General features: G+C 47.1%; 13 protein-coding genes across 13 annotated transcripts; 6 read left to right on the forward strand and 7 right to left on the reverse strand.

The window, feature by feature from the left end:
- Window positions 1–20: 20 nt before the first annotated feature.
- On the forward strand, window positions 21–479 carry N7466_006577 (DUF3237 domain-containing protein; the record flags this gene model as incomplete). The annotated part of the gene is made up of 1 exon (XM_057165974.1): window positions 21–479. One exon carries the CDS (start codon window positions 21–23, stop codon window positions 477–479), a length of 459 nt encoding a protein of 152 aa, XP_057021573.1.
- Window positions 480–755: 276 nt separating this feature from the next.
- On the forward strand, window positions 756–2,837 carry N7466_006578 (uncharacterized protein; the record flags this gene model as incomplete). Its single annotated transcript, XM_057165975.1, has 1 exon — window positions 756–2,837. One exon carries the CDS (start codon window positions 756–758, stop codon window positions 2,835–2,837), a length of 2,082 nt encoding a protein of 693 aa, XP_057021574.1.
- A 128-nt stretch (window positions 2,838–2,965) lies between these two features.
- On the reverse strand, window positions 2,966–3,981 carry N7466_006579 (SDR family NAD(P)-dependent oxidoreductase; the record flags this gene model as incomplete). The annotated part of the gene is made up of 3 exons (XM_057165976.1): window positions 2,966–3,123; window positions 3,196–3,757; window positions 3,820–3,981. 3 exons carry the CDS (start codon window positions 3,979–3,981, stop codon window positions 2,966–2,968), a joined length of 882 nt encoding a protein of 293 aa, XP_057021575.1.
- A 1,013-nt stretch (window positions 3,982–4,994) lies between these two features.
- N7466_006580 (uncharacterized protein) lies at window positions 4,995–6,431 on the forward strand (the record flags this gene model as incomplete). Its single annotated transcript, XM_057165977.1, has 1 exon — window positions 4,995–6,431. The coding sequence occupies one exon, from the start codon at window positions 4,995–4,997 to the stop codon at window positions 6,429–6,431; it is 1,437 nt and encodes a 478-aa protein (XP_057021576.1).
- Window positions 6,432–7,064: 633 nt separating this feature from the next.
- Window positions 7,065–8,779, forward strand: N7466_006581 (uncharacterized protein; the record flags this gene model as incomplete). The annotated part of the gene is made up of 3 exons (XM_057165978.1): window positions 7,065–7,288; window positions 7,349–8,317; window positions 8,368–8,779. 3 exons carry the CDS (start codon window positions 7,065–7,067, stop codon window positions 8,777–8,779), a joined length of 1,605 nt encoding a protein of 534 aa, XP_057021577.1.
- Window positions 8,780–8,990: 211 nt separating this feature from the next.
- On the reverse strand, window positions 8,991–10,249 carry N7466_006582 (uncharacterized protein; the record flags this gene model as incomplete). Its single annotated transcript, XM_057165979.1, has 2 exons — window positions 8,991–10,089; window positions 10,152–10,249. 2 exons carry the CDS (start codon window positions 10,247–10,249, stop codon window positions 8,991–8,993), a joined length of 1,197 nt encoding a protein of 398 aa, XP_057021578.1.
- A 513-nt stretch (window positions 10,250–10,762) lies between these two features.
- Window positions 10,763–11,875, reverse strand: N7466_006583 (uncharacterized protein; the record flags this gene model as incomplete). Its single annotated transcript, XM_057165980.1, has 2 exons — window positions 10,763–11,346; window positions 11,410–11,875. The coding sequence occupies 2 exons, from the start codon at window positions 11,873–11,875 to the stop codon at window positions 10,763–10,765; spliced, it is 1,050 nt and encodes a 349-aa protein (XP_057021579.1).
- Window positions 11,876–12,188: 313 nt separating this feature from the next.
- N7466_006584 (flavin-containing monooxygenase) lies at window positions 12,189–14,187 on the reverse strand (the record flags this gene model as incomplete). Its single annotated transcript, XM_057165981.1, has 5 exons — window positions 12,189–12,810; window positions 12,876–13,455; window positions 13,503–13,975; window positions 14,028–14,108; window positions 14,156–14,187. The coding sequence occupies 5 exons, from the start codon at window positions 14,185–14,187 to the stop codon at window positions 12,189–12,191; spliced, it is 1,788 nt and encodes a 595-aa protein (XP_057021580.1).
- A 586-nt stretch (window positions 14,188–14,773) lies between these two features.
- N7466_006585 (uncharacterized protein) lies at window positions 14,774–16,907 on the forward strand (the record flags this gene model as incomplete). The annotated part of the gene is made up of 5 exons (XM_057165982.1): window positions 14,774–15,522; window positions 15,595–15,705; window positions 15,760–16,045; window positions 16,097–16,174; window positions 16,236–16,907. 5 exons carry the CDS (start codon window positions 14,774–14,776, stop codon window positions 16,905–16,907), a joined length of 1,896 nt encoding a protein of 631 aa, XP_057021581.1.
- A 354-nt stretch (window positions 16,908–17,261) lies between these two features.
- N7466_006586 (cupin domain-containing protein) lies at window positions 17,262–17,743 on the reverse strand (the record flags this gene model as incomplete). The annotated part of the gene is made up of 2 exons (XM_057165983.1): window positions 17,262–17,628; window positions 17,718–17,743. 2 exons carry the CDS (start codon window positions 17,741–17,743, stop codon window positions 17,262–17,264), a joined length of 393 nt encoding a protein of 130 aa, XP_057021582.1.
- A 560-nt stretch (window positions 17,744–18,303) lies between these two features.
- N7466_006587 (multicopper oxidase) lies at window positions 18,304–20,153 on the reverse strand (the record flags this gene model as incomplete). The annotated part of the gene is made up of 4 exons (XM_057165984.1): window positions 18,304–18,477; window positions 18,540–19,442; window positions 19,492–19,787; window positions 19,841–20,153. The coding sequence occupies 4 exons, from the start codon at window positions 20,151–20,153 to the stop codon at window positions 18,304–18,306; spliced, it is 1,686 nt and encodes a 561-aa protein (XP_057021583.1).
- Window positions 20,154–21,986: 1,833 nt separating this feature from the next.
- N7466_006588 (uncharacterized protein) lies at window positions 21,987–22,385 on the forward strand (the record flags this gene model as incomplete). The annotated part of the gene is made up of 1 exon (XM_057165985.1): window positions 21,987–22,385. The coding sequence occupies one exon, from the start codon at window positions 21,987–21,989 to the stop codon at window positions 22,383–22,385; it is 399 nt and encodes a 132-aa protein (XP_057021584.1).
- Window positions 22,386–22,893: 508 nt separating this feature from the next.
- N7466_006589 (palmitoyltransferase YKT6) lies at window positions 22,894–23,818 on the reverse strand (the record flags this gene model as incomplete). Its single annotated transcript, XM_057165986.1, has 6 exons — window positions 22,894–22,929; window positions 22,994–23,086; window positions 23,149–23,518; window positions 23,584–23,607; window positions 23,664–23,722; window positions 23,798–23,818. The coding sequence occupies 6 exons, from the start codon at window positions 23,816–23,818 to the stop codon at window positions 22,894–22,896; spliced, it is 603 nt and encodes a 200-aa protein (XP_057021585.1).
- Window positions 23,819–24,156: the final 338 nt, after the last annotated feature.

The following is a 24,156-nucleotide window of genomic DNA, read 5'->3' on the forward strand; positions in this document are numbered from 1 at the left end:
GCCCTGACACGACTTCCACAATGGCACCTACACTGCAACTCGCATTCACCTTGCATGTGGACCTCTCACCATCTCTTGAATTCGGAGATACACACTGTGGCTCCCGGCGATTCATCCCTATTACTGGAGGCACCGTTGAAGGTCCAAAGCTAACGGCCACTATTGTACCTGGGGGCGGAGATTGGAACGTACTCAGAGAGGATGGGATTACGCATCTCTTTGCCAAATATACGATTCAATCATCCGATGGGGTTTTCATCAGTGTCACGAATGAAGGATGGATTCGCAAATTTCGAAAAGAAGCTGGAGAAAATGGGACCAAGAAGATCCCAGAGGATCAGTGGTATGCGAAGACCAGTCCACGATTTGAGGTTCAGGAAGGCGTTCACGGTTGGTTGAATCGGACTGTCTTTGTGGGCGAGCTTCGCAAGCCGAGTATTCCGAATCACGTCGTTATTGATGTGTATTCGGTTGAATAAATGGAATAAATGGAATATCGAAGATCGCGTCCTCGGATTCTGTGGCAAAAATAATTGTCCATGAGGGAGAACCTGGAGAAGTGCAATCATTTGGGTGGTCCCTACTCCCGTGTTTTCTATTGGTTGGCTCCTCCTGAATTTCCTATTGGTCTAGGAAGGGAGTGTACTAGTGTACTAGCATCCACTTTTGTTAGCGATGAGCTGTAATCGCAATTGTTTCTCTCTACAACTCCTTAATGCAGAACCTCCGCATTTGAACTCGGCCTTTTCTTCGTCATGCTTTATAATTTCGCTCCTCTGCAGTCGGGGCCCCTGGCAAAGCGAAGGAAAGTGCGACGAGCATGCGAATTCTGTCGCGAGCACCGTGTCCGCTGCGATGGCATGTTGCCATGTTCACAGTGTATGGCAAACAAGGTCAAGTGTGTCAAGCCTAATCCCTTGCACCTCTTATCGGCGCCTCGTTCGGCTAGACCACAGCATATCCGCCCATCTGTGCTCTCCTGTACTCCAACTCCCCAGTCAGTGGCCTCGCCCGCTCTGGTTGATTTACCAAGGGACCCGACTCATGTAGTCGCCCGCCATCCGGACTGTCTCACAGGCTTTATCTCGCGGATCAACTCATTTTGCTCTGTAGTCTCACAAATCTCGACACAAACATCTCCAGACTCTAATGTAGTAATCTCTGCTGAGACCTCATATTCGACTCCGGATTTGATTCAAGATGCAGAACAGACCGCTGCGCGACCGAGCCCATCAGACTTGCCAGACCTTCGAGAAAGACTTTCAGAAATCTTTTGGGCTCGTTACCTGCCATTAATACCGATTTTGACTCAAACAGACGTACTGGATGTTAAGCCAGACCGAAAGCGAGAGCCTTTGCAAAACGCTCTGATGGCGTACTGTCTGCAATCAATCTTTCATGCTGGACTCCATGATCGACTTTTGGGCATCAGTGCAGGAATTAGTCATGCCCAAGAACCCTCTTCCGACAAACGGCAGAGCCCCCTTGTGGCTTTATTTGTCTCCTACTTCCAGAAAGCCTTGGCGGCAAACAGTCACTACCTCCTATATGCCGAACCATCTGTGTCGGACGTCCAGCGCCATATTCTGATGGCCTTATTCCTGCTGAACTCTGGGGAGGTACTGGCCGCATATAACATTATAGGGGCGGCTGTACGACTTGCACAGTCGCTCGACCTGCATAAACTACCGACACCCCCTGTTATGGCGAAAGAGGCAGATATCTGGGGCCGCGTATGGTGGATGTTAGTTCATCTCGATTTTCGCTGCTCGAGATATCTGGGTAAACCCATGGCTGTTTCTCTTAGAGACACTGCACTTCCTTTGCCCAATTATCATCCCTCCGTTGACCAGAAAACCTCGGAGTTGGTCTTTCACTCAGCCACGATCACGCTAACAGTGGTTGGCAAAGGAGTTGCCGAATCGTTGGCGGCTCGCCACGATAAAATTAATGGGAATAACTTCGTTCCACAAATCGAGTTGTCTGCGGAACATCTCACTCATGAAATCGGTCCCTTGTTCGAATGGAGAGATCTTATCGTAAAGGTGGACCCATTCAAGAACTTGATGCTTGACGGCAGTGTCAATCACCCTCAGACACACCCAGCTGAGGGAAGATTTCAATATCGTGATGATGCGTGGGTGTACGATCAACCATTCACTCGCACCTTAGAGCAAACACTGCTCGAACTCCAATTTCATGACATTGTCATTTGGTTTCATCGCCCATTCATACAATTTCCCAATCATGGCCTGGTCCCTCAACGCAGCCCACGAGCTGACATTCATGCGACAACAGCTCTACAACATGCTCTGAAAGTCACCGAGATTGTCCACCGGCGCATGCTCAACCACGATGCTCTTCATGGATGCTCCGACGTATATCAATACGTCTGGAATGCAGTCCTGACTCTCATAGGCTTTCTATTGGCTTATCCTTTATGCTACTGGTGCCCCGTCGCTCGAAAACACCTCGAGCTATCCTGCCAAGTTTTTGACTCTGCCAAAACCTCAAACCCCTGTGCATCTCGGGCTACCCACCTGACTCGTTACCTCCTCGGTCGCGTAGATGCTCTCATAGAAGTACTTAATGCGCAAGCTTCTGCATCTAATTCGCATGCCCATTCGCCGGCTCGCGAGAAAGTTGCAGAAAGTCGGGATCGAGTGGAATTGGAGCAGTTCTCCGAGCCTGACTTACCTACCTCTGGGGCGGATGCTTTATGGTCCTGGGCTGAAACGGTAGACCCCAAGGCTTGGTCGGGGTACTGCGATGAAATCAATGATCTATTAACAGCTTTCCCTGAGATACCTCCAGGTACGGACTATTTTCCTCTTTAACGACAAAGTCAAGTATATTCCAGCTAGCTTGCCTTGGTATAACTTTTGTTTCCTTCACATAATTTTTGCATATACAAGAATTTCATAGCACATTCAGATCCGTATCACACCAATGGTGATCGGAGTGTTCAAACGAATTGACCAATTTTCAACTTATTCGAAGAAGAGAACTCAGACTGGCGGGTCTCCAATTCTTCCAAATCCCAGTTGACGGATAGGTGGCGGCCGCTAAGATACTCGGGGCGTTTAGCCGCCAGGTATACCGTCACAGCACCAGTGAGCTCAGCTATGTCAAAGGTTAAAACGAAAGCGTTAGAAAAAACAATCTCTGAAGGAAGTGAGACATATTGCGACATACCTGTGTCCTTGGCAAATGGTTTGAACGAATCCAGCGTCATGCTCGTCAAGACAATACCCGGTGACAGACTATAGGCCGTGACGTGGGGGTTTTCGACGGTGACAAACTCAGTTAGCTTGGCCACGCCTAGCTTGCTGATGAAGTAACTGCTCAGTGTCGGAGGTGTCAACGCGATTGTGCTGATCAGGTTTACCACCGTGGGCTTAACCTCTGGTGTTTGTGCGGTCAAACGCAAGAAGGCCGCGGTCACATGGTATGTACCGCGCACGTTGATTTCAAAGTCGCTCCACCAAGTGGCTGAATCGGATTCCGCAATCGGGGCACCAGGCGCAAAAACTCCAGCGTTGTTGACTAGGGTGTGAGCCGTTCCGAATGTGTCTTTGATGGCGTCGAAGCTTCGGGACACGGCCTTTTCATCAGCAATGTCGGTGGGAAGCGTGAGAATCTCGACCGAGGGGAACTCTGCTTGGATGATGCTTTTGGTCTCCGCTGCAGAGGACTCGGATAAGGTAATGAGGACCAATCCCTTCACGCCAGACTCTGCGTGGCTTCGTGCAATTGCCTAGAATACAGAATTAGCAGAGGAAGTTCAATCTTCGTTTTGTTTGCCAAGTGCCCACTCACTCTTCCAATTCCCTTTCCTGCGCCTGTGATAATTGTCACTTTGTCTTTCTGAGAGAATTCTGGCTTGGATGGGTCAATGGCAGGGTAGACGTCTCGGTAGTAGGTTTTGGTGATTGAACCCTCTCGGGAAAATTGATCAGGGTCAATAGGAGGGTCAGACATGGTGTTGAAATAGGGATTCAATGAATACTGAAGTGCTGGGGTTATGGAAGAAAAAGCTCGTGCCCCTCAACGATTATATAGGAGGCTATTGATTACCCCTCCAATATTGAACTCAACATTGTAGGCTATCTTCAAAAAAATGTTAGTCAATTATTATAAATCATGTTGTCCAACTTCCATCCCGCTACATTGGATCTTTACTTGCTCCACCCTTGATGGCGTTGGTCACTAGTGCATAGTGGCATAGCTCCACATGATCTAACCAAAGGGAGTAATAGTTACTCCTTTGGGTATTCTGCTGCACGCTACTTATCGTTTTGACTACATACTAACATACTAACATTGAAAAAGTCTACTACTGTTCTGGACCGAATAGGAACTTTGAAGTGGAAACTTTAACTTCAGCCTTGGAATGAAGCCTTGGAGCCTTGAGAGAACCGTACAGTGAGCTCCTGCATTCATTATTCGGAACTATGTCAGGTGTATGGATGGAGGGTTCAATGTTCCTTGAGAACTAGTACTACATATGTGATTGATTCTCCAGATGTCCAAGTGGTGCATCGATCTCCGTAATATACATATATGTTTCGCATGGAAATTATGTAGTACACACACTTGTATACATACTTTGCGTTCTCGAAATTTTGGACTATTTCTGAGCTGTTGAGAATATGATTCTTAAATTTGTACAGAAAATCCAGGCTTTCCATAGCTTGAAAGAGCACTCTTTGCAAGACAGTACTATAGACTCTAGTTTGAAGTGTTTGAGCCATTTGCTCTATTTGCTCTGTTTGCAGTGGAGAATCCATGTGAGAATATGTATGACGTCAGCACTTGGAGTTCCGAGGTCTGAAGTAGCATCTCCACAACGTACAAGGCAACAGCCAGAAACAAAAGAACAATGGAGAAGAAAAAAGGAAAAAGTTAAAGGAAAACTAATGATGGGGAAAAATGCAACGGATCTCTCTACATGTTCTCGCAATGGATTCCTGATCTTCTAGAACCCCATCCTCATGGCTCCGCCCTTGTTCATCGCGCAAGAGGCTCTGTGCTTTTACCCCATCAGCACTATTTACGACTCATGCCCACGGTACCTCTTTTATGCCCTACTACTGGCTAGTTGTGTTACCCGGTGGACGGGATGGCTGGCAAACGTGTTCCTGGGAGCCGCTGCCACATATGCAGGCACCGCAGCTATAGAAGCCTTCATCTTGTTGTCAAGTCCCCCCAAGTTACAAGAGCCTGTCCCTGTCACGATTTCCTATCTCGCAGAAAACAGCACACTATGGGACAGCTTCCCACAGCTGATCACTCAGACAGACCAAGTTATCCTTCAGCCCAGTGCGCTCGACCTTGACGGCGATGCCGTCATGGCAATAGTAGTCACCGGCTACCTCGTCTTCCTCCCACTACAATGCTGGTCTCGTGTGTTGACTCAGGACAGAGCTCGGAATCTCCTCTTCTATCTATGGAATATTTTGATGCTGGCCGGATCTATCTGCGCTCTTGTATACGCTGTGAACAAAAGTGAAATCCCGACCCAGTACATGTTCTGCTACCCTGACATTCCTCCATATGAATCAACCACCAGCGATGGGTGGCAGGACTCTTGGAGAACATCAACGTGGAATACCAGTGTATGGGAAACATTCTCAAACATCACAAAATGGGGGGAGATTGGCGACATATGCTACAACCCTTGCTTCAATACTAGCCAGATCTTACGAAAGCCATCCATGTTACAATCATGGGTCGCAGAAAAGGGATCTGAGGTCTCACATGGGAATCGCTTCTGGGACAAACTTATCTACTCAAAGCGGTACATCTACAGCCTGATTATCTTGTGCTTCGTTTTGAATTTCATCCTGTTGACTTTCAAGTTCCTGCCATACAAGTCGAGAATTCCATCTGCTCAGATTGTGGTCATCTGGAGAGCAAGAAAGGATATTTGGAGGAGTTTTAAAGAAGAGCTAAAGCAATCACTGTCGGCCTCACCCATCAATGGAGTGGAAAGGAAGGAAATGTCAAGTTTTGGCAAGCCCGCGTCCCGCTGGAATCGCATTCGACCCTTTTTCACCCTTCGCTTCCTCAAGGCATTTCTTCGACTACTAGCCGACTTGGCTATTCTTTTCGGCTTGCTATTCAGTATGATTATCAGCCCACTGACAATCATCGGGTTCGTCGCATGGATCGAATGGTGGATTCATAATGATGGCCCATCGCAGGAAAATCCACAACAGGTTGGGCAATGGTCATATCTGGTTTCCATAGCGCTTCTGGTCATATCCGCCGCCATTTTAACGTTGAAGTACCGAATAGCGTCGGTGGCAGAACTTGACTGTGAGATAGAAACATTGAGAACACACCTTCACAACTTGGAGGAGAGGAGAGATGCGCGAGTGGAGTCTGAGAGAACTTCATTGACGGCAGAGAATAATATAGGCCCGTGATGACAGTGCCTCGAAGGTTCACGCTAGCTGAATAAACATCAAGGATGCCGATTTTTCGGCTCCTACTAGCTACTAACTAGTCTCGACGGTGAAAACGTACTTTCCACTTTCCCCGCAAAATTGATCATTTCCCTCGTATTAGTTTAGCGTTTCCGTGTCGCTAGCCTTTTCCAAGAGACTATACCTCTTCTGCCGTCATCTCCAAAACCAGAATGTTTCTTACCACATCTCAACATTGAAGCTATATTAAAAACTAATTACATCAGACACTTTGGCGTCTCCCGTCATCTGCCAAGCGTGCGGGGATGACTATCGTTTACAATTGATTGGTGCAAGGATCGGCAATACCTCCCAAATTGGCCTACCAAAGCGCGATATCAAATGTTGAAGACATGGGATTCTTGTAAGATGAAGTTTATTAAGTTGAATAAGTTGAATCTTGGGGCTCGCTTACAGAGTATATGCATCATGTGATGCATGTCAAAGCTCATGTTACATCCCTTGCTAACAACCATCGGTGATCCCCCTCTTCGTCGGTACAGAAAACAGGGCTTATTTAGCCCGGAAGAACTTTCCTTTTGCCTTTGAATTTAGAGTCTGGTGTTCACATGTGCACTCACCCTCCTAGTCATTATGGGTGATTCTGTCGTCAAACATACTCAACAATTCCTCGAAGACGTGTCTCCAACCAGTACAGGTACACCGCCTCTCACTCACAACAAACACACTCCGTTATGGCAACTCCTGAAGCGATGGCCAAAAGTGGTAATTTACTGCCTTGCACTAAGTTCAGCCATCCTTCTCTATGGCTACGACCTAGTAATTGTGGGGACGGTATCCGCCATGCCAGCATTTCAGTACGTTCCAACCCAAATAAAGTATGAACATCACAGCATCTAACCTTGGAACGAGAGCAGACATCGGTTTGGCGAGAAGCTCGGAGCAAAATATATCATTCCGTCCATGTGGCTGTCATTGTGGAATGCGGCTAGTCCGATCGGCATGATGGGAGGATCAATCTTCGGCGGTTATTTCCAAGATCGGGGTGGTCGTCGACTGGCTCTTGCGATTGGCAGCTTTCTTTCTGCCATCGCCGTTGCTATGTGTTACGTCGCTGACTTACCTGATGATATGGAATCGCGTCGTGGGCTCTTCCTCGCCGGAAAGCTGTTTCAAGGAGTCTGTATTGGCATTCTGCTCTGCGTTGTCCAGACTTACATGTCTGAGGTCCTGCCTGTCGCTCTCCGTGGTCCGATTATTGCATTTTTGCCGATTTTTACATTGCTTGGTCAACTCCTTGGTGCTATTGTTGTCTATGTCTCCCTTCAAAGAGAAGGAGCACAGAGTTATCGGATTTGTTTTGCATCACAGTGGCCCTTTTCTGCTGTTCCGCTTTGTCTCTCCATACTCTTGCCAGAGAGCCCAACATGGTTGCTGAGAAGAGGCAAGCCCGAAAAAGCGCTCAAAGCTCAGAAGAAATTGGATACTGTACAAGTCGACTCTGCTGCGGCTATCGAGGAGCTGCATCTATCGATTCTAGCCGAGGAGGGAGAAACTTCCTCCTTTGTGTACATGGACTGCTTCCGAGGGACCAATCTTCGGCGAACATTGATTGTCTGCTTGGCTAGCGCTTTGCCTCAGCTTTTCGGTCTCCAATTACTTGGAAATGCTTCTTACTTCATGGAAATAGTAGGAATGGGGTCGACAAACAGCCTGATTTTCCTCATTCTTGGCATTGGTCTCGGTCTGATCGCGAATATCGCTAGTATATGGGTTCTAAACTCATTAGGTCGACGATCCTTGTGCATGTTTACACTGGCAGCTGCTATGGTATTGTGGCTAGGTATGGGGGTTGCTGGATGCTTTGAGGGGGTTGTTACTATTTGGTATGTACACCCGATACAAGTGTTATATAAGATGCTAACCTCCTTTACAGGTATACCGCAGTCACAATGATGATTGTCATTATGGTCTGCGGATTAGGAATTTGGCCAGCCTCACACGTCGTTGCTGCTGAGACTTCGTCATTACAGTTACGGGGGAAAACGCAAGGCATTGGCTGGTTTGTCAATGGTATTGCGACCGGTGTGTTTTCCATCATTCTGCCTTATATCTACAACACAGACGCGGGAGATCTCAAAGCAAAAACGGGATTCTTCCTGGCGGGGGTGGCTGCCATCGCAGTTCTTTTGACCTGGCTATTTATTCCAGAGATGAAAGGCAGATCGCCCATGGATATCGATCGTATGTTCTCATTGAAGCTTCAAACCAGAAAGTTCAAGGGCTGGACCAGTGAAAGTGTTTCTGAGAAGGTTGTTGGTACACCGGAAAATAGCGAGCGTGTATAGACCTCTCAGCTTGCTGAGGAAACAATTTATACCTGACTATATAACTAAAACTACCAATCACACACTTCGACTCCGTGCGTCAATCTCCTGTCATTATTCATGAGCTGCAGCCTCCTAGTAGTAGCGAAAGGCAACGAAAATATTTGTGCAACATGTACTCGAGCGTAATTGGGAAAACACAAACCACCAAGAATTGTTGGCTGTAGAAACTTCAGACTGGTGGCCCCGAGAACATGCCGTATTTGTCAGGGATCGGAAGTTTTCTTGCTCTTAGTTTTTTCTCTCTGCTCTTTCGCTTCTTGGGGCTCAACTGAGACCAGTTATCATATAAATCCGAGGTTGGAGGTTCAATGTGAGGAGGCTCTTCCAGGACATGTTCGTAGACAGGCGCCTCGGGCTCAGGCTCAGGCACGGGCTCAGATTCAGGCGTCAACTCAGGCTCAGGGACGGGCTCAGATTCAGGCGTCAACTCAGGCTCAGGGACGGGCTCAGGCCAAGGTTCAGTGGGTACAGGCTCAGGCTCGGGCTCAGGATATAGGTATTCTTCGGGCTCGGGCTCGGGCTCGGGGTAAGGTTCGGCCAACTCAGGCTCATGCTCGGACTCAGGCTGGAATTCGTGCTCTTCTGCGGCAGTCCCAATTTTAATGTATTCTCCTGTGTCCTTGTCACTCCCTGCGACCGACGTTATCTCGATATCATCCTCGTGCCCATCAGCACTCTGGTTCTCAATTTGGGACCTCAAAGAAAATATATGAGATGACAAGATCAGAATCACTTCCTCCGTGATCACCGCAGTAAAGGGATCTGGGCTGTTGCCTATGTCCATGAGGGCAGTTTTATCGGTGATATGAGAGATGGAATTTCCACTCAATAATTCGTCCCGGACAAGTTCTTTCACATATGTCGGAAGCTGGATTTCGGAACGGGGGAATACAGAGAGGGCAGTTCTGGTCGCGTTGATAACTTGATGGAAGGTCATCTGGTTCCCGAAGTGGTTCATATTATCTTCCGCCAGCGCCTCGAGATCGTAAAGACCGTATCTCCTGGAAATACGATACACTTGCACGCTTCTTTGGTATTCCCTGGCGTTGGTTGATCTGAAGTATTGAGAGGACCGGCTGGTCGTTGAATAAGCGCCAGTGTATAAAAAATGCATCAATGTGTGAGCAATATCTTGAGGAACATAGGAAAGCGTATATTTGGATTCGATAAGGGTTTTCTTGAATATATGGTGATTATTCAAACACTCCTCCGATATGCCGTATTCGTGATCTTCAATGCGGATGGCGACGAATGGGTGTTTGTAAGGCCTAGTAGTTATGGTGAGTGGGATGTCAGCAAAATTCGATGTCAATGCATCAGAAATTCTCACGAGGACGCTGGGTGGTGGTAAGGCACTTTGGGAGAAAGCGCGCTTGTACCACGGGCCCCCTGGGCCATATCACTTCTGGTAGAAAGCTCGATGGTCATTGTCATATCAGTGGTAACTCCCCGAATTATAGGTCAAGAGAGGAAAATGGGAAACCGATCGTGGAACGAAGACAAGGGCTAAGAGCTTGTCTTTGTAGACGACGGAGATTGGGAATGAGGGGAAACGAATGAGTTGTTCATGCATGCTCAGTCAAATCGGGCGGCAAACTATAGGTCTCTCTCACTGGTCATATTTGCGCGTTGACGTTGACCCCTGCAATCGCGATTTCGAATTGGGCCAGCGGGAGCCACTCGTCGTGAACCACGCACTTCAGTCATATGCAAGAGAGAGAGAACTGCAGCATCTGCCAGAATGGGACTTCGACAGATGGCCTATAAGAAACCATTGTGACTTGGCCTTGTATTCTAAGAGGTCTGTAGCAGGAGGAAAAAGATGGAGCGCGTTATAATTTTGGTTGTACAAACGGAGATTGGGGTTTCCACCGTGTGTAACACTTTGTTGAGCCTCATCTAACCTCCAAAAATGTTTCAACGCTGATATTGGTACCAGGTTTACCCAAGCATTGCCTCTAGTCCACCATGTAAAAAGAGCCACGTACTCCACGATAATGAACAGCATAACACGTCCCATCCAACGCTACTCACAGCCGGATGCTCAAACATCGTATCCAGCAACTTCTGGCCCAACTCGACCACAGAACCTCCGGATAGAAGGGGATCATCCATCATAACGATGTAGGTGGACTGTGCTTGAATGGCTACGGCAACCGCTATGAGCCATTTGAAGACCGTGGCATATCGGCACAGAGGTCGTAATATATACGCGCCCCAGCTTTGTGGGAGGACACGAGGAGATAAAAGGCCCGGTATAAACAAAAGAAGATGGGGAACAGCAAGAACAGGCATGAAGTAGGGGGTATTCGCGACAAAGGGTATAACGGCGGCGCTGAGAAAGGATATGACGACGGGTGCAAATTCTAGGACTGCCGGGGGAGTCCACGAAGGTCTCCTGGGTCGATTGGAAGCTGGGCCTGACGCGAGAACCGTGGCGAAGAACAGGTTCTGGGCGAAGGAGATCGCGACAATTTGCCCGAGCAGCATGTAAACCCACACGCTCGAAATATTGTATCGGCGACCTAGTCAAATGTCAGTCAAATATCAGCGATAGGCGAGAGAGAGACCCTGGATCCAATACGCACCCATGAACCCCAGAAACAGACTCCATCCGATCGTCCATAAAAAGATCTGTCCGCTCCACCAGAATTTCGCTGGCGTCTCAGAGACACTCTCCCATGCTTCTCGAAATAGTTTCCGATCTCGCAACCATAGCTCCAATTTTACCAACCAAGGTTCCAGATCGATCGACGCTTGCCGTGTCAAGTCATGTCCGGCTTTCCAGTCCTGGTAGGAATACCGGAAGAATGCAAACATGTAGTACCATGTCGTCGCGAGGCTGAAGGCCGCAAGGAGGAGGAATAGGACAAATGCAGGACCATGGGTTCCGCGCCAACTCGGTTGGATCGTTCGAAGCTTGTAGCGCCGGTAGATGTTAAGGCATGTCTTCAATGCGAGGCTGGCGCACAGCGTAAGGTAGAAGGCGAGGATGGCGAGGGAGCGGTGATCCTGGTAGGCTTGGCCGGCGAAAGCCTGCAGCGATTCCAACATATTCGGTCAGTTGGCTAGACCATTAATGACTCATGACTGGCATTTTGTCGTGAGAAGAACACGCCAAAACCGACAGTGAGTGCTAGTGGGTATGTTGATGCGCTTATCGCGTTATGTGAGGGCGGTGAATTGATATCCTCGGCAACAACCCGCGATTCGCGTCATTTGGCCTACGTGATTTATGCGTGTTATCCGATTTAAAATGTTCAATCTTTGCATTCAAGCATTATGAGGAATTTATTGTGAGATTTATGATGATCACTGATATTCGAGGTGCATGCTGAAGTTGGTACCATGTATGCCATAATTTCTCTCAAAATTTACGTTTCTCCTTTCCGGGCCCAGCAACTTCAATCGCGGGTTCGCGAGGGAGCAATCCGACCAAGTCAAATAACAAGGCTACAGAATTGATGATTCCATAGAAGATCATCGGTATCAAACCAAAGAAAAGGTTTCCGGTATAACCACGTCGAAGAATGGTCTCGGCTAGCTCTGTTCGAGCGATGCTAGGTGCAACAGTTGATTCGAATGGACCCATCAGTCTATAGAATGTGACGAAAGATGCACCAAAGCAGTATATGAGAAGAATCTGCAGACCATGGCGGCGATAGAGTTCGAAGAGGCCAGGTGCACCGCCGAAGTCTTTGGCAAGCGTGCTCATGTATGCACTGTGGTCGACACCGTATTGGATACGGGATCCCTTGGCTGCGAGAAGATGATAGTGGTCGGGATCTGTGGGCATTTCCATGCGCCCGGTGATAAGTGCCGTCCACCACATGGCTTGCTGTTCAGCTATGGGTGGGATGGCACCCACCCCAGGGCGGACAAAGCCGATGAATGCGATGTCTGGACGTGTTGGGTTGATGATGTTTCGAATTTTGGCGTCTGATGCCGTGGGATACGACGAGTCGAGATAGGAAAAAGTCTGTGCATAACTATGATGGGCAAAAAGCGATGTTAGCATGGATTTGGCCGGGATTGGCCAATGGTAGTATCTTACCCCGAGCAATAGACCACGCAATTGGGTCGGATGGTTCTATCCTTCAATCGCTGCCAATCCTTTCTGTCGTGTTTCACTTGGAAATGAACACGGCCCGTTTCATCAATAGATGTCGGCCAGGTACAAGTGTCAACGGCGCGATCGGAGTTGGCATCCTCCGGGGGGTCAATATAGCGGTTGCCTATGTACGCCAAAAACGGAGTGTGTGTTTTGTAAGGGCGGTTAAGGTATGGCATCGCTTTGTTGCTCTTGTTGAGAAAGACAAAGGCTCTTCCCAATTTCTCTTTGGGCAGAGCGCCGACATGCTGGTTCATACCAGCCTGGGTTCCGGTGAGAAACCAGAGAACTCGCTTGATCACAAAGTCCGAGATGAACCATCTTAGCCTGCTCTGCGCGATCGCTCGGTGGACGTATGCCGTCTCAAAAAGGTTGGTAATGAGGCCATCAATCGGAAGCCCTCCGCTGAAAGTTCTACCAAATACCTGGAATCGACTGAGCTGCTTGGGAAATGAGAGGAAGCCAGTGCGAAAACACATGGTGACTGATTCCGCGTCGGCTTTGATGGACTCGTAGGCAATATCTTCAACGTGTTAGATGAGACTTTCAGGTTTAAGGGATTTTACGTACCCATTGCCGTTTCACCGCACCCCAAGATCAGGACTTTCTTTCCAGCAACCTGATCCCGGCCTTTGTAGAGCGATGAGTGGAAGACATCACCCTGGACATTCTCGATGCCGGGGATGTTTGGAATATTTGGCTCGACATGAAGTCCGGTACAGACAGCGACATGTGAACAATCAAAAGTTGCCTCCTTTGTTGGGTCCGGATCGTTCCGATCAACATAACTCACTCGATGCGCCCATCTGGATGCATCCTGGAGCGGGGATACACGAACCACTGGACTGTTGAACTTGATATGTGGGCCCAGCTTAAATCGCTCGACATAAGAGCGGAGATAGTTGACATATTCGGGCAGTGACACATGGTCGGGGGTCTCCAGCGGCAAGCGGTGATCCGAGAAAGTTGTCAACTGCTTGCTGCTTACCAATTCGGCGTTCTCGTAAGAACGATAATTGAAGGTACCACCGACATCGGACTCACTTTGAAACAAAGGTTAAATGAGGTCATTGGAACAAAGACAAGATAACATACGATTCGAAGAGACAAGCCTCAATTTGCTGGTCGGGCGTGGACGCTTCCAACAAGGTCTTAAGAGTCACCAAGCCACCGGGGCTGCAAGATGTTAGCAATTGAAGGTTCATACAGAGACTTCATCATACCCGGCACCAATGATGGCTACTCGTATTGTCATTGAAGCTGTTGCTGAGTTGTAAGGGGAGAAATATCATGCAAACACGGAAAATGCAGCAATTGCGGGGATGCCCCAGGCTCCACTCAAAGCTTAGAAAGCTTGGCCAGTGACGCCATCGCTTCTATTTAAAGAACTTACTAGTAGTACTAGTAGTATATGTACTTGTCAACCTCTTCTATGTGGAATTTATTATTGATCTACAGTTTCACTCAAGACAGCTTTAAAACCTCAGCTTGGGCAGTGTACACGTCAAGGAAAAAGAATGTGGATTTTTTCATGCTTTTTTTAAAGAAAAGATCTGGTCAAAGGCTTACAGTGGGGGTGCCCAGAGTAGTGGAAAATGGCGCTTCCTCTTTCTCTCTCTTTCTTTGAAAAAAAAATAAAAATAAACCCATGAAATTCAAAATCTCAGCACTTCAGCATCTCGCTCATGATGATTCCAGTCGTTCTATTTTAAATCATCATCATGTTAAAAGGCCAAGTTGTGATCATGTTCTTTGTATCATCCTTAGAGTTACCTATTGTTTCCACTGCAGTTTAGAAAGTATGGGCTTGCATAACAAAGGCAACCGTCCCAAGAGCTCAGATGCCCCCCGCTAAGACGACTCGGAGTATTAAGAATTACGACTCGGATGAGTTTGAACCTCCAACCAAGAAAAGCAAAGCTCGTTACGACGAGGATGAGTTTGAGCATCCAACCAAGAAGAGCAAAAACATGCCCCCCACCAACACGAGCGTTAAGATGTACGACTCGGATGAGTTTGAACCTCCAACCAAGAAGAGCAAAATTGTGTACGACGCGGATGAGTTTGAACCCCCAACCAAGAAAAGCAAAAATATGGACGACTCGGATGAGCCCAAACCCCCGGTCAAGAAGCAAAAGAGAACACACGAAGCGAGTAAAAAGATTCAGTCAAAGAAGGACACAATAAAAAAGAGAAAGCGTTCATTTGACTCTACTAGTGTTTCCAAGTCCACCGGCCACACAAACCCCCCGGAGAGAAATTTCAAAAGGCCAAAGACTCAAATTGGTCACAAACAGGTCAACAATCATGAGGCAAATGGCACAAGATCGAATAATCTCGTCGTTGCCAAAAGGCCGGCGCCAATGAGACCTAGAACAACCCGGGCGCAGTCAGTGGAGATCCAACATTCCCCAATTTACAATACTCCTACCCAGAAAAATGGTATAGTGGAAGAAGTCCAAGTGGTGGATCACACTCCCCAAAACACTAGACGTCCGAGGCAAAGATGGGGTCCTTTCTACCCACCAATCACGCAACACCATAAAATTCCTAATGGTTGGAACCCCACCGAGTACGATATTGATGAATAGTGAGTAGCATAATTTGCATACTTCTCATTTGAGACAACTTCCCCATGGATAAAATACTGACACTCAGTTAGCGATATCGATGCAAATATCGAACGGAACATTGAAAGAATTGAAGAAGGAATCCTGCCCAATTTCTTTGAAGCGCGCCTGAAACGCTACTTGGAGATGAAAAGAGACAAAGAGTATGACCCTGACAGCCATTTATCAGATTCAGAGATAATACTAACCGAGTCTAGGGAAATGGCTGCCTTGGAGCCCGGTCTGCCTTGGGCCGTTGTTCAACGTTTGGACACACTTGCCGCGATGGAGAAGATCCTGATCCAAGAGGACCAACGTGGACAGGTTGACAATGTCAGAGCTATAATGCAGGCATATCGTGACGGAAGTTTGACCTGGGACCCACCAAAAGTTACCTTTTGGGCGAACGGAGTACTATACAAGGGACCTGAACAACTTACTACGCCGAGATTGAATAGGTACTGGCGTGAGCTCGGGTGCCCAAAAGCTTGGTTTGTCGAAGGTGTAAGTTGCATTCCAACTTCTGTATGAATATCACTGATCCAAAAATTATAGATGGAGGGCCCCGGACCTGATTCTGTGAACTTCTTCGGTGCTGTTTCACCTCGTTCGGCTACGAACTATATGCACGATGTAGGTGTCACTTAACTTCATCATAGACTTTTGTTGATTCAAGTACTGATTCTGTCTATAGCTTCGAATTGCGATCAGACCTGCAGATATGAGTCCACGTCTCAAGCAGCAGAACCGATATATTGAATACGATTTCATGGATGACACAGGATCTAAGCATATGCTCATATTTGCACAAGATCTTTTTGATATTGAGGAGATCTGTAATGCAATGTGCCCAGAGGCGGGTCAGTCATTTGTCCGAACTGCGGCTGGGTCGGGAGTTTTCAACGTCGTTCATGTTGAAGCAGCCATATTTTGGGATCGAAGGGAAGATAACACCAAACAGCAGGTCATTCCCTGGACTACTATCACATGCTATGTAGCACCTAGTCCTCGTCGCAAAAGTCAGCCTAGATTGAGTGGCGTCTGGCTCAGGCATTTGCTATTCCATATTACCAGACCCGACGGCAATGGGAGATTGTACTTGACTGACCAGGTTATTGACGACTCCATTAACCTCACTGCATTGCAAATTCAAAATAGGGCGCCTCCTCCAATCGTATCATACTACGACCATGCAGCCGGACCGACAAGACTTGAGTGGGCATATGGTCACTGGTCGCACGGTAAGCGAGAATATAAGGCGGGCTACTACGTTGACAACCTGCCATCTGATAATCGTACGTGGTGGGATACAACGGAAGATTTTCTACATTGGTTGTTGGACCGACTGGATAGTTTCTTCGCCTAGGTAGTGGGTTTATTTTTGAATGTTCTCATCAATTGATTGATTTTAGCATTGAGTATTTTTATTGTTGAACTGGTTATTTACCATTCACATGAATTGATGTTGTCTGTGTCATTCCATTTTTTTTTCTTTTTTTTTCTGTTTTCGTTCCAATGCTTCCAATGTTGCAATTCTACTGTACTTGAATTGATTCGAACCATATTGATATCAATAGGATTGCATCGTTTTTTTTTGAATATGTATCGTATGTTTATTTTGCGTCACAGGTTAAGAAAACGTAAGACTTCAAGGTTTGCTGTGCTGCTCAGAATTTTCTTTTTATCCAATTGGAAGGATACACATATGCAGTTCGGCATATTAGCGATACTCCTCATCAATTTGAATCAGAGCATCCATTCCATCGCGCTCTAACACATCTGTATCCAGGATCATCGTAGCGATAAGTACCGCAGACTCAGTCTTGCTAGCATTGTCGCTGATACGGTGATGACAACCCGGAGCCTCATACCATGTGCCCCCAGTGTTGATGACTTTCATTGGGCTGTCATTCATTTTATTCAGCAGCGTACCACTGACGACATATGCTGAGACTGAACAGCCGCCATGGCGGTGGGGCGGAGTTGAGCCATTCGGTGGGAATGTGACATGAAGGCCGACGATGCTCTTTCCAGGGCAATTGGTCAGTTTGTATTGGTACGCCAATTGAATATCAGGCCGAGGGCGGCTGGCACAACTTGTCAGAACATCTTTGGCTTTAAAAAGCCCAAGTAATATACCAAGGTCGGGGCTTTTTACGGAGTGCATGGTTCATACCTGGAGTCATAGGTTGGCTCTTCCATTTTTTTTTGAAGGGGATGATGAATGTTTGAATTTCTTGGAATGTGTGGGCTGGGTAGATAGGTGATTTCGATCTGCGATGATTGATTACGATAGAGATGCTGCATGCGCAGTCTTATTTATAGTTGTCAAACCCAACATGTTGAACTTTAGTTCAACAGACTTTATGTTGAGGTTGAATCTACGAACCTTATTGATGCCGAATAGCCTTGCGGCTTTTTAGGCCTGAGTCGCCCGAGCATAACCCGATTAAGGTTGGATAGGCTATTGATAGCCTATCCGCGCGACGGGTACCCGAAATCGGGCCGATTTGCCACTTTAACCAAACTTGCAAACGCTCTATCTGAATTCTGGACTAATAATGTTTTTCTCTTGAGGTTTTTCTTTGTTATTCAAAAAACCACAACGTGGACGTAATCTAATTTGGTAATCCCGTTCATGTCGTGGATACAGAATTCTCCTAACATCATATTTAACCCTGTCCAATAAGTAAATGTGCAGTAAATCAATAATTAAGCAACACCTGAGATGTTGACTGGAGAAACCATAGTGACTCATCCCTCTAAATACCTGAGTCATGCTGAGTGACATCGTCAGCCACAGCATAATTCGACCAAGCTTTGCATGTAGAGTTAAGAGTGCTATCATCAATTCTGATCTCTGATTCGCGCTCGAGTAGCTGAACAGCAAACCCTTCAGATGTGTGCCAGGCGATGTGGCAATGCATAAGCCAGATCTGCGATGGAAGAAATGTTAAAAGTGATCAATCAGAAAATAACAATTCTTGGCTCAACTTACACCAGGGTTGACAGTTTTCATGGCAATAACCACATAGCCACTGGCAGGCAGCATGACAACATCACGTCTTGGGGCGTTCACCAATGTCAGAGTATTCTTCATAGAAGTATCAAAGTTGCCATATCCTGAGCCGAGGACCCAGAAGTCATGGCCATGCAAATGCATAGGGTGGTCTTGCGCAAAAGGGGAATGAATGACAAAGTACACCCACTCGTTGGCTTTAGGGAGATGAACAATACGCTGCTTCGCAAGCCAAGTTTGGTTGTTCTCGGCCACCTGCATCAAGGTAGGATATTCCCACATACTGTCGAAGGAAACCCCGTTCATCAACCAGAGCATCGCATTATCCTGTACTTGCACTTGAACGTTTTGTTTCTCGCCATAGTAGTAGGTGTCAGAGGCATTGACCTGGAGGTAAGGTACGAGATCGGAGGCTGCCTCATCCGTACAAGAGTCAGTGTAGCTCCAAGCCGTAGTTTTCGGGTCAGCGGTAGAGGAATTATCATAACGAATGATACCCTTCACCAGGTCAGTCGCATCAGTCTCAGAGCAGGCAGCTTGAGGGATAGCCCTCAGCCAGAAGTTTCCGCTACTTATTTCTTTCCCTGTAACGATGACATCATATCTTTGACCCATACCAATGCTCAGCTGATCTGTAGTGAAGGGAACAATCGGTACGAAGTCGTTCGCAATGACTTCGAGGGTGTGGTTGTCGATCATGAATCGGAAGTGCTGGTCTGCCCCAGCATTCAAGACACGCATACGGTACCGAGTGCCGGGCTCAAAGGTCGTTTCCCAGCGTGAGCCCTTGTCTCCCCATACATTGGTTCCATTAATGAGTCCATTCGGGGCTGTAGGTGGTCCGCCGGTCGCTGCTGCAAGAACCAATTGGTCGGCCGTTTGCTATACTTGTTAGAGCAAATTGGAAATTGAGAAGGGTGTCTTGACTTACATGGTACCAATCATTCAAGAAGACGTGGCCAAGATCGACATCGTAGTTGGCAGTTGCTGGTCCATTAATTATGATGCCACCAAACACTCCATCCCAGGCCTGAACGTAGAAGTGGGAGTGGTACCAGCCGGTTCCATATTCGACTGCTCGCCAACGGTAGGTATAAGAGTCTCCCGGGGCAATCGGGCATTGGGTAAGGCTAGGAACGCCATCCATTTGGTTGGTGTAGTTCTGGCGGATCCCGTGGAAGTGAAGCCCGCTACCATTGTTCTGCAAAGAGTTTGTGACGTGGACAACTGGTTTAATAACATTAGTTCAAGATGCACGGGATCTACTTCATGTCACATACCAACGGTATCACCCCAGTCGGCAATGATAGTAGGGCCTGGGAAGGACCCATTGATCAACTGAAGAGGTAGCTCAACGCCATCAGGGGCCGCAGTGGTGTTCTCTACATTGAACCAATACTCTCGAACGACACCAGTGTCTGGAACTTCGTCGTAGTAGTTGGTCAAAATGTCGAAACCATCCTTCCAACACGTTCGGTTAGAGGCACTATTGACGCATTCATCTGTGCCTCGAGGGTGCTTGTGGTGCAAAGATGCTGCGAAGGCATATGGTATGGCCAGAAGGGAAGGTATGATAAATGAAACAAAACGCATTTCAACTTCGACGCGCGCTATATCAACGAATGACTAGCCAAATTAGAAACAAGAAAAGAGTGAAAAGAGTGAAAAGAGTGAAAAGAGTGAAAAGAGTGAAAAGAGTGACCGGAGAGCTGGTTCTGGATACGGATATTCAGACTATTAGTATTATAGGTGATGAAATCCAGAATTGACGGTGGACAAGAAAGCCGGAGAACATTCTGCTCGAAAACCTGGGAAACGTTGAAAATCCTGGCTCAATGTTTCTTGTCTTCACTACCCACTTACTCTCTCTCTCTAGTGGAAGCTTAGAAATACTAATCCCCACAGATCGTGATCTTCCTCTCGAAAGCCTTTTTTGGCAAATCTTAGCCATGAGCTGCCGTGGCCAGTATTCACACTCTGCTGAGCTATTGTTTTCACGGGATAGAGATTCATGGGTAGAGTGGGTCATCGGACGGCAAGAAATCAAGGTTCTCGGTCGTGTTTAGGCATCCATCGTGTGTCGGTCAATGTCTACATGGCCTGTCTAAAAAAGGAGCTAGAGCACGCGCAATCACTGCATGCGACCTCGCATTGACCCAAAATAGGCATGAGGCCGATTTTCATGGCGTAAGAAGTTGAAAAAAAGGCTATGTTATCTAGTACTAAGTATCAGGATTGGCATCCTCAGCCACGGACGGGACGATCACATCGGCGTTTTTTCCTTTCAGCAATTCAGTGGAACAATCTCTGGAAATCAGATTTTCCGGTACTTGACAATTTTGATCCACATTGAAAGTTCAAGTGAAGGCTTACGTTCTCTTTGATTCGAGCTATCCAGCCGCCCTATGGAGCCTACCCGTAAGACCTGAGCTAGAAGTAGCTGGGAGCCGCTTAGTGAACGAAAGTCTCATGGGTGGGATCTGAGGTAAAATCACGAAATGAGTCAATGGTTTCTCTTTCAAAAGTAAACAACGAGGCTGTAATCTCGCAGCCTACGAAGACGATACCATAGAATATAGTAGAACACGTAGATATAGCGGAGCAGACCCACGTAAGTCAACAGCCAAGAAGTGCCGGGTGGAGTGAGATCGTCAGCCACACATTCCACGTCCCATAAATTTCCAGATTCACACCTTTTCCGGTGTAAAGTCAATATTGTCGACCTTCCTGTGACTGATCAGCAAAAGACTACGTACTTGCCCTCTAGCATCGATCCAGGTGCAAGCTTCGATTTAACTTTGCTGGCGTGATACTAGGGCTAGACTCAACCCAGATATGAACCGGAACTCCACCAATGTATAACCTACATGGTATTTTTCGGTTCATTTCCGCAGATCTGCTTCATTGATATGTGATTCCAAGGTTTATTCTTTTTTTTCATTCCTATTTCTTTTGCATGAAGTTGAAGTCCCTCATTCGAGTTTATTCTAATATTCCGCAGCTTCCGTTCTATGTTTGTGAGTACCGAAGAATCAACCCTGTTTCTCACCTGACATTGGATTCTAGCCCTCCTTTTTGGGTTATCGACCTTCGGATACAAACATATCTTCTCCATAATCTATCAATAACTACTAGTATTCATTACTTTTGTGATAAATAGCCGCCAGACACCAATATGCACTTCCGCAACCTGTTCCGCGCCATTCTGTTGCAAGTTGGGCTTGCATCAGCCTTCCATCAACATAACAAGCGTGGTTCCGAAACAAACGCCACTCTCTATGCATATGGCACCAATGCCTCTTCTTGGCCAATCGCGTACAACGCCGAGGATGGTAAATATCATCTTTTTACCCCTTCACTCCAGCCGATATTCAATGTCTCAACCCTCTTTACATACTCTATCAATACATACTAATGCAAGCGAGTATGAATATAGGTCTTCTCTACGTTTCAGAGGATCCTTCAGACTCGAATGCAAACCTCACCCCCCTGACTTGGGACTTGGCTGCCATCACGGACGAATGTTGGATTGCCAATGCCAGCTACGTCAACAACAGTGCGGCCGGCTCGATGTACATTATGGACGAGGAAAGCTATGCTATTGGCTTGCTCCCCAAAGCTAAAGCTGCCTATATAAATGGCACTGTCTCGGGATTTGCGCTGTTTGCCACACAACTAGTCTACAACAACGACAGTTTGCTCGAAGCACAATTCTGGGCCAAGAAGACAGATTTCGATGGTGTCTATGCTTTGACATGGACTTTGGATGATGGTTCTCCTAATGGAGAATTCCCGGTTGTTGTCAAGGCCTCTGAAGACTCATGAGCGTACAAACACATCTGGAAGTCAGATACCCCTTGACATCCCAGGTTTCTCTTACCCCAAAGGCCTCCTTGAAGCTTCATGAAGTGAAATCCGAGTCCTTCATTTCAATATTGAAAGTTGAAAGGTCAGAGAGAAATTTGGGTAAGTACTTGGTTGCCTATATATTGGGGTTGCCTACTGGTATACAGTGCACATGACTATGCACATGTGCAACATTTCAAGGCTGAAGCAATATTATTACTGCCATCATCTAAGAAAAAATACTGCATGTACCACGTTAAAATAAATGCAACATATAAGGTTGGCCAACACATCCACCACAAAAAAAGAAACAATGCGCAAGAGTAGTATAGGCAAAAGCTTCCAATGTAGGCAAGCGGTAAATCCAGTGAATAACCAAAATCTGACAAGTCTGGCGTAGAAGGGCTGGTTACATGAATGAAGTGACCCTAAGAAAACCAAGGCAGTGGCAGCTAGGTCTTCAGCTGATGTCTTAAATCCATAAAATTTACATCAAAGAGCAGCAAGAGTTCTGTTTCTTGGCCTGAGTAAAGAGTTAGCAATTTCCAGGGCTGTTCGATCTATAAAGGAAGGTTGGTTCAACATACCTGGGTATAGAACATCTTACTCTGGGCGGATAGACCGTCACTCTTTTGAACCAAAGAGTCGATCTTCTCACCACGTTCCAGCACACTCTCAATCTGAGGTGAATATTAGCAAACATTTTTTCTGTATGGGGCCAAATCCTGCAAGAATTACGTACAGTCTTGTGTAGAACAATCTTGGTCTCGTCCAACTCTTGCTGGATCTTCATGATACTGTCGGCCTGCTTGGGGTCCTGGTATTTGACAATGTATTCCTTCAGCTGCGGCAAAGCGCATGCATTCTCGCGAAGGGAGGGGTCGGAAAAGGCGGTACGAGGGTGCTTCGCAAGGAACTCGTCAACGATCTTGGAGAGGAGTTGGTGAGCCACCAGGGCAGGATAGTCGCCATCTGTAACAATCACACCAGCCACTCCCTCAGATCGGCCGTATGCGTGGAATGTGTATGACTTCTCCTCGACATCCTGGCGTTGTCCGGGCTTCGTACGTTCGGCGACCGTGCGGCAGAAGAGCATGAGGAATTCTTCATAGCTGCATTGAGCAAATGTTAATATGGTCGAGGAATTCTGATCGCTTGGGGGCAATAGGCCACATACTTTTGACGGGTGAAACGGGAAAAGCTATTCCATATTAGCGACTCCTTCTCAAGATGTATCCACAGGGCATGTGCACATACGAAGAGAGGTCTTTTTCGGCGCAGAGCTGGAGAGCTGGCTGAGAATCGTTCCGGAGAACCTATTAAAGATAATAAGAATCAGTGTATATTTGGGAGAAGCATAGAAATGGCCTTGCGACTCTTCATAGACGTACGCCCATATAGAGGATCTTCATGGTGGCGGGGAGGTCAAGTCGGTTGACACAATAAGCGGTGGGAGAGATATAGCGAGGATTTGAGAAAATCGCCCAGCTTTAGTGAAACAAAAAGTGAGAGAACCTTGACAGACTTTCTGTAAGGTGGCAGTGCTGGGGGGCGGAACAAGGAGAGATCAGCTTTAGGGGAATAATGGAGGTTGACAGACTCCTGATAACTAGCGATGATGGCACTGCGGGTCCGACCCTTTGGCAGAACCCCACACCGCCCAGATTAGGAATAGGCATATCTTGGTTTCTTTATTGATGACTCTAGCCCCTCATCGATTCCTTTCTGCATAAATCTTTTTTGTTCAAAT

The sequence above is a fragment of the Penicillium verhagenii genome (genome assembly GCF_028828195.1).
Source record: "Penicillium verhagenii strain IBT 33310 chromosome Unknown utg000006l_segment0_segment0, whole genome shotgun sequence".
NCBI classification, from domain to species: domain Eukaryota; kingdom Fungi; phylum Ascomycota; class Eurotiomycetes; order Eurotiales; family Aspergillaceae; genus Penicillium; species Penicillium verhagenii.